General features: G+C 38.7%; 2 protein-coding genes across 3 annotated transcripts; both read right to left on the minus strand.

Annotated features, from left to right (window-relative positions):
* Positions 1-2,598: 2,598 nt before the first annotated feature.
* Positions 2,599-5,100, minus strand: tex36 (testis expressed 36). Of its 2 annotated transcripts, XM_057848730.1 has the most exons (5): positions 5,063-5,100; positions 4,495-4,589; positions 3,928-4,068; positions 3,124-3,198; positions 2,599-3,028 (listed from the first exon to the last, which is right to left on the minus strand). In XM_057848730.1, the coding sequence occupies exons 2-5, from the start codon at positions 4,543-4,545 to the stop codon at positions 2,714-2,716; spliced, it is 582 nt and encodes a 193-aa protein (XP_057704713.1). In that variant the 5' UTR covers positions 4,546-4,589; positions 5,063-5,100; the 3' UTR covers positions 2,599-2,713. The 2 variants fall into 2 exon arrangements, with proteins under 2 accessions (XP_057704713.1, XP_057704712.1); XM_057848729.1 differs by lacking the exon at positions 5,063-5,100 and having other exon boundaries at positions 4,495-4,820.
* si:ch1073-143l10.2 (uncharacterized protein LOC565165 homolog) lies at positions 5,074-11,019 on the minus strand. Its single transcript, XM_057848728.1, has 6 exons — positions 10,811-11,019; positions 10,676-10,739; positions 10,511-10,589; positions 6,234-6,307; positions 5,608-5,859; positions 5,074-5,542 (listed from the first exon to the last, which is right to left on the minus strand). The coding sequence occupies exons 1-6, from the start codon at positions 10,896-10,898 to the stop codon at positions 5,458-5,460; spliced, it is 642 nt and encodes a 213-aa protein (XP_057704711.1). The 5' UTR covers positions 10,899-11,019; the 3' UTR covers positions 5,074-5,457.
* Between the last annotated feature and the right edge of the window lie 150 nt (positions 11,020-11,169).

Raw genomic sequence — 11,169 nt, forward strand, 5'->3', positions numbered from 1 at the left:
CTTTGGAAATAGGTTTGCTCATCTTACATGTTCTCATTTGAACTGATGAATGGATAGTTCACTGCCTACAGGCAGGTTTCTTACACTCCCCCCAAAAAACAATTATTCATTTTAACTAGTCTATCAGGGCTATCCGAAACTGAGCTGCTACCCTCTGCCGGTCAGAATTTGAACTGATTTGGAATCATGTGTTTTAATGTACAGGAAAATTGTGGCGTTATTTACATTCCGAATTCATGATAGTCATTGGTTTACACAGCATCACTTCTTTCCCCTATTACGTAATTTAAAAAAAGTACACAAATAATTCGAACCCATTATTATTATGCACTGTACTCAGGGGTGAATGTGGCTAGAATTTCTTGCTGGAACTCGACGTTAAGATCGCCACGGAGCCAGAAATGTTATTTATTTATTTATTTAATTTGTGTGTGTGTGTGTGTGGGGGGGGGGGGGGTGTAAACCTGTTAAACTGCTGGAATGCAAAGAAAACTGTTTTAATAGTTACTTCTAATAACACATACAAAAACTGATTTTCATTCAAAATTGTATTTTTCAATGATTTGCAAAATAAAAGTTTACAAAAACAGCAAAACCCCAACCTCCATCTCCTAATTTTTAGTCTCCCTCATTTCCTCACATACTAAATGCGAAATCTCAATTTTAACTACTTAAGAACATAGGATGTATATTAAAATTGAAGTTAATGTAAACATTTACTTCTTTTTTTTTCTTTTTTTAATAACAAAGTTATAAGTAACATACATTCAGAAAAATAAGTACAAATGACTTATATTATGCAGAGTGAAATGGAATATATTTTGAAGATCGCGCAAAAATTGGCAAAAACATTTTAAATCATAAGGAAATGAATAAGTAGCCTAACATAAATGAACAAATATAAGTCCAAAGTGTACATTGACAGCTAAGATGTTCTGAACCTCCCCATCAGAGCAAATAAAACTAAATATGATAAATAAGCCTCAACTCTTTTGTTGCGCTTTAAGATTTGATCCATTTTATGTTGCAATGCCCTTTTTTTGTCGCATCAATTCAACTTTTTTTTTTTTTTTGCTGTTCCAGAAAACATCCACATTTGAACCAATCAGGGCTAACTATCTCTGCTGATCACATGTCAGTATGTCAGCCAATTGAATGGATAAATGAGTCCAGGCGTTTTGCTTTGCTGCGTGCATTCGCACAGATAACTGCAACAGCTGAGAAAACCTCCATGCCGTCCGTGGAATAAAATAAATAATAAATATTGGTGAAAACGGATTACGCTACACAAGCACTTTATTATGATTGTTGTTAACACTAGAGTATGGAAATCTGATGTTGGTAGATTGTTTTCTTCTTGGAGATGAAATAATTGTGTGGCAGTTTAGCATCTATTTTTTTTTTTTTTTTTTTTTACATAGCGTTTTGACAGTTACCGTCATTTTTTTGGAATCAAAGCACCATGTACCAGAACAGCATTCCGGCCCTGAATCTTATACCGGAACTGCGTTCTGGCCCTGAATCTCATTCCGGAACTGCGTTCCTGATCGTTCTGACCCACTTTCACCCCTGACTGTACTGAATTACTGCGTAATTAGTACATGTTATGTACGTTAAACACACGTGTAATTTAATCATTTTAAATTACCATTGTAACCAGTGGTGTTACCAGGATGCCAGGTGTGGGTGGGCATTAGTCATACCTGTGTGTGTGTGTGTGTGTGGGGGGGGGGGGGGTTAAAAAAAAAAAAAGCTACAATGCTCAAGTAGGTCGAAATCCAGCGTAGGGCTACTGCACCTTAAAACATGTTTTCTTTTCTCCTTGAGATAACTGTTGTTGTGATTTGGTCCAAACAAATAAAAGTTGATTTGATTTTATTTGACTTGGAGCACATCCATAACTGAACTGTATGGACATGCAGGTGACAATGTTTTTTTAAGGTAACCTGCTGTGGTTCCTCGGTTTTATTATTATTATTGTAGTTATTCTTTGTTCCGCAGCCCCTTTGAGCTCAATTTGAACCCCCTTAGAATGCTTCAAAATGTACCAAAATCGGCAGAAAGCCGTGTAACGACAAATTCCAACTACACTATGTAGCGCCCCCTAGCAGTCATTCTTTGTCCCGCCGACGCTTTGAGCCCTACTTTGACCCCCTCCGAATGCTTCAAAACTCACCAAACTCAACAGCCAGGTGAACACTGGTGAAAACTTTGATTAAATGTAAAAAAAAAAAAAAATGCATAAATGTGTGTAGGGCCCCCAAGTAACAAATCCAACATTTCATTTCATTTTATTTATTTTTTTTAAGTCAAAGAGTAGGTAACAACGCAAAGGTTAAAACTTAAAAAACATCAGTACTATATGAATGGGATACCATACGCAGTACCCAAACTGCCGTTAGTACTACATCCAGTTTTTTTGGGGTGGGCAGAGCGTGTCCGTGGGTGGGCACTGCCCACCCCTGCCCCCCCCCGGTAGTACACTCACCAAACAGATTTTTTAAAAATGGGCTCAGACCCTAGCCCTTACTAAAAGCAGAGGTTTAATGCGCATTTAAAACTCAGAATCTCTGGGAAGTATGAATTTTATTTGCATTCTTTGTTTTTCTCATATAATTATATACATTCTCAACTGCACTAGATTATATTTAATCGTTGTGTGCGCTTATATTGTGGTGGTGTTACTCGGCACAGGTACCAAACGCATGGCCCACTACTGCTTCTTACAGAGAGGTCTGGTAGCAGCATTAAGATTGGCAAAGCCCAGCACTTCCAAGCTGTCATAGTCATCATAGCACTCTTGTCCAAACCACATGAAGTCTCCTCCATCAAGTGGTGCCCCCGCACTCTTCTTCTGGTGGTCGCGTGGAAAGCGCCGGGCCTTAGTGGGTTCCACAGTGGGTTGTGTTGCAAAGTCAGCCCCGTAGACTGAGTTTTTCTCAGTGGTACGTTTGACCCCGTGCTGGCAAAGGCACAAGTGAGACTTGTGCTGATTGATTTCATCTTGACATTTTCGGCGGCCTGCACCCTGATGTTTTAAAACACAGAATTTGATTTCAAGGAGAAAACACTTGAAGAAACATGTTTTCTTGGAACAAGAGGTTCCGTAGGTAGGTAACTCACCTCATCAAAAACAATGATATTGTCCTTGAAGGATAGCTTGTTGTTACACAGTGAGACTGGATACGACCTGGATTTCTATAAGAAATAGGACAACCACACAAATAATAAAAGAATTTACACAAAGAGTTATGGGCCACAGTTTATGCCTAAGCGCTCACACTGAAATACCTGGCCAAGGTCCCTGTAACCTCTGACACAAGAGCAGAGGTAGTACTTGCAGTGGGGTTATACTAGTTTAAGATTTTCTTTATTTAAAAAAAAAATAAAACAAACTTTTTTTTTGTCATTCCAATGAAGTTCATATAAGTTTTGGCATAATTGATCTGATTTATGAATTGAGTCCCGGGTTTGATGACAAAACTAATTGAACTCAAGGTACCAATGCACATTAAAATGTTTGGAAATGGGTTCAGAAATTCAGAGTGATATCTAGGTAAAAATAACCACTTCATTAACTCATTGGCTGCCACTGACGTTATTACAATTCATTTTAACTGCCAGCCATCCCACTTAAAATGGATTGAGGTGTATTGCTGTCAATGGCATTGAATGAAGTAATCTTTTAATTTCTCACTAAAGTCAGTAAAGAAAATATTCCATATCCATTTTTATACAAATGTAAGGATTAAAGACATACACACATACATGTAATTGGCTGGGGACCACTCAGTGTTTATTTATTCTCCATGGAGCAGATGGAAGAAAAAAAAAAAAAAAAAAAAATCTGTCAAATCCTAGCGCTTCTTCACTAGGATTTTAAGCAAAGACTAAATGTTGAGGTCTGATGGATCCTGATGCACATACCTGCTCTGTTCTCGTCTTGGTAAAACGTTCAAAGTCAAAAGCTTGCGGCAAATGCGCGGGAACTTGAGACAGCATCCTCCCGGTGCTCGTAGATGCTTCGCGATTCCTCCCCTCGTTGCGTGGGGCGTCAGGGTGAGGGAACTGAGGAGTTAAACATTACATTTTTTGGCGTGTTGCAATACTATAACTGTCTTTCAGAAAACTGTGTTTTAACACATTTATGCATGAGAGCGGACTTGAAAGCTGAAAAATATTTCTTAAATGGTCTCTTAATTGTGCATTCTTGATAATTAAACTATAATTTTTCCAGTAAACATTCTTTAAAACTGTTTTTTTAGTCAGTTTTAATGTGGTTACATCACATGGTGGGGGGCGGGGGGGGGGGGGGGGTATTTTACAGGGACACCTAAACCCTATAATAAATAACCTTCATGTGAAAGACACTTGCTCAAACTTTATTAGTATGCAAATTACAACAAATTTCTTATCCCCCCCAAATGCATTTTTGTAAACAATCGAATTATGAAGTGTTGTGAGGACTGACTTGAAAAAGAAAAGTTTTCTTACCCAATTGCCATCATTACATGTTGGAGAATAACGCTTCCCGCCTTTTACCATGTTGTCATACTTTGAAAGAGTAACTTCACTGCAAAATGGCAAATCTACACACACATGCACACACACGGTCCTATTTAACAGCTTGTCAAAACACTGGTGACTATGGAAACAACATTATGTTCTCTCACAGCTACCGTGGTAAGAAACTAAAATACCAACGGGGCGGAAATACTATGATTACAATCCTACTTTTACCAACATTACATTTTACAAAGTGCAAGTGATAAGAATTGCAATGAACTGAGTTAACAAAAACACTCAGCATGACAGCATCACATGAAATTCGCAAATCCATGACTTTATTTTATCAATTCTCAGGACAGTGGCTAATTTCATCTAACACACACATTGAAAAGTTTGTAAACAAGTAAGAGTTGTTTTTAAAACCTTGTTTAAAGTTAATTTTCTTTAGACACTAGAACCAGAGATTATTTCTCAGTCAAGCAAGTTAAAAGTTGACAAATAGTGTTAATGATATAAGCTATGGTAAATAAATGAAAATTGCATTTCACATTACCTTACTGTTGTATGTTTGAAAATAACACTGAAAAAGACCTTTGCAAAAAAATAAATAAAGTGACTGAAGGCTTACATACTGTGACATCGTCTATTATGTAATAAGGTGAAACAAGGTACTTTGATGACGTATGCATCATTGTGTTTACACGGCATTAATAATGATGTAATAATAATGTTATAAGATATTCATGTTACTTGAACTCCTTGATAAGCCACCCAAACATTAATGGTTTGGAATGTGAGAGGAAGCTAGAATACCCACAAAAGTTAGGGGAGAACACACAAAATCCAAACTGGAAAGCACGTGTTGTTATTGAAACCAGGAACTTCTTGATCGAAAGTCTGACATAGTAACCACTCATCCACCATTTTTCGGAGTTTTCTGCATCACTTTCAAGAACTGCTTGGAATAGGCTCACTGTTTTTTTCCCCATTCTTGCACATGCGCTTCCTTAAGTGCCTGGCTACACGATGCCACCTGGAGAAAATTGTCTGATTAGTCTTGAGAAACTGTTGGGTCACCGTATAAACCTAAGGACGTACCTTTCCTGTGCAATGTTGTACTTATTCAGCCTGTCTGCCTCTTGCTTTTTCTCCTCCATCCACCTCCGCAAGAGATCCTCCTTCTCCCTCCAAGCTTCTGACAGCGCAGCCTTCAGGCTACTCTGCTCCATGTGCAAGGCGGCTAGCTCTTTAGTCTGATGCTCGATGGTATACTCATGTTGGTGAATGGTGGCCTTCAAGGCATTGCTTGCTTTAGCCAGAGTTAGAGCCTCTTGGCGGTTGTGGGACACGCTGAATTGGAATGACAAAAGTTTAAGGGGTCCAAGTTTATATTTGATGTGAATGAGTGCAGGAGGAATTAAAAATCATGTGGTGTACCACAAGGGTCTTGTTTGGGACCACGGCTTACAAAGAAATTGAATATTATAACCCTACCTGAACATTAAATAGATACAACCACTATTTAGTTGTATACTAGCAAACTCAACAAACACTGCTTGATGGATGTCACAGTCACTACATGTGAAGTTGCATGCTATCAAAATTAAATAAATAAATAAATAAACAAGTAAATAAGTAAACACCAGGGACCACTAAGATTTGTTCTGGAACCACAACTGATAACATATCCACGAAACGCCGATACTGGCGGAGATAATTCTTACCGTGACTGCCAGTGCTGCAGTTCGGCATCTTTGAGGTGCATGACAATGGTCAGGTCAGAGACGGTCTGGGACAGCTTAGGAGACATAAAAACAAGGATACAGTCATGTGAAAAAATGAGGACACCCTATGGAAGCCTGTGTGTTTTCTAACATATTTGGTCATATGGATTAGGGCTGTCAAAATTATCGCGTTAACGGGCGGTAATTAATTTTTTAAAGCTGTAGTGTGAACTAATTTCTTCACATGCCAAATAGGGTTACAAGTAAAGTAATTAAACATTGTCCACCAAATAAAGCATGAAAAAATAATTTATATGTTGTATATTTGAGAAAATAATCGCGTTTCCGAAGTTCGAGCCTGAAAGGGGACGAACCCGGAAGTGATACGTCACACCGGGAACAGCGTTGGCAGCTCCATACATACGGCCGCCATACAAAGCCCTTCAAACAATGATTCAAACAGCGATATAAGCGATAGACCGAGCGCAAGGGAGGAGATCCAATTTTTTGAAGAGTTGGAGGAAGAAGAGGAGCTTGGAATTTTATGTTGGATCTAACATGTATTAGCCAAACGCTAATCAGAATACAAACAGTGTGCCTAGACTACCTGACATGGAATAGATACAAGACCCATCGAGATTACAACATTGGTAAGATATAGGCTGTTATTATTTTTATGATTTGAAGATGCAGGCATTTGCACATAATGTTAAGTTTTTGTCTATGTGATGACATTGTTAAAAAAAATAATAATCAGACTTCATGTTCATTTTGGCAGATCCGGCAGCTCTCGTGCATATAAAATAATAACATAAAAACGTTGGGGGGAAAGAAGGAGATGAGTCTTCGATGGCTTTCTCCACTTTATTGTGGCAACAATAAGAAAACAAAATAATAGCGGACTGCCTCCACATTCGACCGCGAAGCTTTGTGTCTCGCCGATCTCCTCCTCGCCTCCCACTCCAGCGTCTCTTAAACGGATTGTGCATAGTGTCTTGTTATGAGCTTTTTGTTTACAAATGTATCGAACACACGACGCGCTGACAACCTTGTCTCTTTATTAACACATGGAGCAGTTCTCATGGAAAAGTTAGAACACATCTCGGCACAGCTCTCGGCAGGAATTGGCGTCTAATGGCGTGAGGAAATGTAGTTTTTTCACACAAGCGAACAGATTACAAAGCACCACTTCAGTGTTGTCCCGAGACTACATTTCCCATGATTCACTGCGTGACCTGCGCGCTCGCTGATTCGCTGCGAGATTGACTCAATGGCTACGCTAAACCAACACGCTATTTTTCAGCTGTCACCTGTCAGCGGCTCTCATAAAACACAAACTAGAAGCCTATCATGCGATCACCGTGAACGATGAACCATCCATAAGCAATGCAATGCCTGAAGCATGAAGGTGGAAATACATAATACAAATACAAATAAATGTGCACAAACTAACCGGCGGTGTGTGTCTCTTACAGCAACGTGACCGTGAATTACCGCGACGCCGACCCGTTTATATGCACATCCACACCCGTTTCCCGATTGACAGTGGATTAACCCTTTCGGACATGATCGTAGATGACGCACAATTTAAACACGCTTAACCTAGCGAACGCAACAACAACTATGATCGGGGATTTCCACGAGTTAACTTTCGGCTAATGTTGCTAGCTTATACTGTTCAATTCCACAACAGTAGGCAGCTATGCTTTGACAAAGTCATCAGTCATCTATCCAAAAATCACACTTACTTTTTGGCAAATCCTTGATCATAAGCAGACCGGTTAAGGAAGCAGGCATCTTCGAAGTGTTTGCAGCAGAGAACACTACTCAATGATGGCGTGAAATTCATTCGCTTCGTGCGAACGAAAGATGTCCATTTACGTGCCCTGCTATCCTTTGGCCACTCATACAACTTTTCGTTTGAGCGAGAACAAAACATCGCCACACACCGCTGTGGCATCTTACCGAGAAGCAATGCAACAAACAATACTGTTCTATGGTGGACTTCCCTCGCATGTCTAGGTGTGACGTAATTTCCGAAGATTTCCGAAGAAAAGCATTTTTGTTGTCAAGGGCGTTGCTATGGGTTAAACAAAGAATCTGGAAGGGTTGCGTTAAAAAAAATAATGAAAATATGCTTATAATTGTTTAGCCATTGTACTTCAAAGTTCCCTTTAAATTAATCACGTTAAAATATTTGACGCAATTAACGCATATGCCCCGCTCAGATTAAAATGACAGCAGTGGAATGGCCGCTTGTTACTTGTTTTTTGTTGTTTGGCGCCCTCTGCTGGCGCTTGGGTCCAAATGATTTTATGGGTTTGGGGAGTGAGCATGGTGCAATGACATCAATGGCGAGCTACTAGTTTATTTTTTGATTGAAAATTTTACAAATAAAAAAAAACGAAAACATTAAGAGGGGTTTTAAAATAAAATTTCTATAACTTGTACTAACATTTATCTTTTAAGAACTACAAGTTTTTCTATCCATGGATCGCTTTAAGAGAATGTTAATGCCATCTTGTTGATTTATTGTTATAATAAACAAATACAGTACTTATGTACCGTATGTTGAATGTATATATCCGTCTTGAGTCTTATCTTTTCATTCCAACAATAATTTACAGAAAAATATGGCATATTTTATAGATGGTTTGAATTGCGATTAATTACAATTAATTAATTTTAAAGCTGTAATTAACTCGATTAAAAATTTTAATCGTTTGACAGCCCTAATATGGATATTTAATTTCAATTTGAAAGAAAAAAGATTTTTCATAACTTTTTGCAAAATATAATTTTAAATAAATGCAATATCTGTTGAGGAATAAATTAGGACACCGCCGCATTCAATCCCACTTAAAATGGCTAAAATCACACACGGGTATCACATCACGTGCACATGATTAGAACATCATTACCCAGTGTTTTGAAGGAGGTTTGCCCTATTTAAACCTCACATTTAGTTTGGTGTGCCCCTGACTGTTGAAGTGAGAGAAAACACCATGGTGAGATCGAAGGAGCGGTCTGAGGCCTTCAGAAAGAAGATTGTATACGTTTATGAGTCTGGTAAGGGATCTCAAAAGAATATAAAATCAGCCATTCCACTTTCCGGAAAATAGTATACAAGTGGAGGACATTCAAAAAAACTGCCAACATGCCTGGGTCTGGCCGTCCAAGCAAGTTCATCCCGAGAGCAGACTGCAAGATGCTAAAAGAAGTCTCCAAAAACCCTAAAAATGTAATCACGGGACCTACAGCAGGCTCTTGCTACTGTTGATGTGAAAGTGCATGCCTCTACAATCAGAAAGAGACTTCACAAGTTTAACCTTCATGGGAGGTGTGCAAGGAGGAAACATTTGCTCTCCAAGAAGAACATGAAGGTCAGACTGAAGTTTGCCAGAGTGAATGTAGACAAAGACCAGGACTTCTGGAATAATGTTCTTTGGACAGATGAATCTAAAACTGAAATATTTGGACACCAGAACGGAGGACATGTTTGGTGTAAACCCAATACAACATTCCAGGAAAAGAACCTCATAGCTACTGTGAAAAATGGAGGTGGAAGTGGGGATGCTTTGCTATAGCAGGACCTAGCCACCTCACCATCATAGAATCCACCATGAATTCTATTGTGTATCAGTGGGTGCTTGAGGAACATGTAGATCATCTGTAAAAAAAATTAAAGCTGAAGCGAAACTAGACCCTGCAACATGACAATGACCCAAAACATACCAGTAAATCCATCAAGGACTAGCTGAAAAGGAAGACATTTAGAGTCCAGAATGACTGAGTCAAAGCCCAGATCTTAATCCCATTGAGATGCTGTGGGGTGACTTGAAACGGGCTGTACATGCAAGAAACCCCTCAAACATCTCACAGCCGAAAGTATTCTGGATTGAGGAGTGGGGCAAACTTTCTTCAGACCGATGTCAAAGACTGGTAGATGGCTACAAAAAATGTCTCACTGAAGTTACTCCAGCCAAAGGGGGTAACACTAGCTATGAGGTGGTAGGGTGTCATAACTTTCTCCTCAGTTAGAATATGCATTTTCGTTGATATATACTTAGTTTAATGAGTAAAACAATGTTATTTTTATTGACCTGCAATTAAATCACTTTCTTTTCCGGAGGTAAAGACAAACAAGATCAGACATTGATATGTCAACATTTCTTAATAAAGAACTGAGTATTTCATGTATCATATATTTAATTTTTTCAAATGACTGCACATTACTGAGATGTTCTGGAAGTCCAAAATCAAAACAGTCTTCTTACCTTTTCCGCCAAATGTTCACTTTCTCTGAGGCCCAGTTGAAGTATTCTGACGTTTTCAATTTTGACTCCATTTTCTGAGCTATAACAAAGAAATGTTGACATTTTATTTTGTGTCAACAATTTGGGTAAATAAAGACCACCAAAATAAAAGATGACATTTCTCACTTTCCTGCCTGGACATCTTCTAAAAACTGCTGGCGAATTTCAAAGCGTTCTTCAAACTGAGACACTAAAAGATGGGGACATGCCAAGTCAAGTAGAATGAAAGAATACTAAATATAGAAACTTAAGGAATCGTACAGCTTGTATAAACGCCTTCGTATGGAAGTTTCTCTCTCTGGTCCCTGAGTTGCAGTCGAGCACGCGCATGACTCTTCCAGCTCGCCATGTTAGTTCAAACAAACATGTCGTATTTTCCCTTTGGCTCCCCAGATAGAGTATTTTATCGTCGTTCGATTGTATGGTGGTCAAACAACAGCTGATTGTTAAAATGCAGCCGTCAGCTGATGTATGCCCCGCCCACAGCCGTTACAATGTTCACCCCTATCAGTCACTCAGCAACAGCCTTAAACAGTCGTTTAATAATGATTTTATTTTGACGTTTTATAAGTCGTTTAAAAATTATACTAACCTTTTTAATAAATTATTTTGTTTTTGTT

Source organism: Corythoichthys intestinalis, chromosome 10 (assembly GCF_030265065.1).
Source record: "Corythoichthys intestinalis isolate RoL2023-P3 chromosome 10, ASM3026506v1, whole genome shotgun sequence".
NCBI lineage: Eukaryota > Metazoa > Chordata > Actinopteri > Syngnathiformes > Syngnathidae > Corythoichthys > Corythoichthys intestinalis.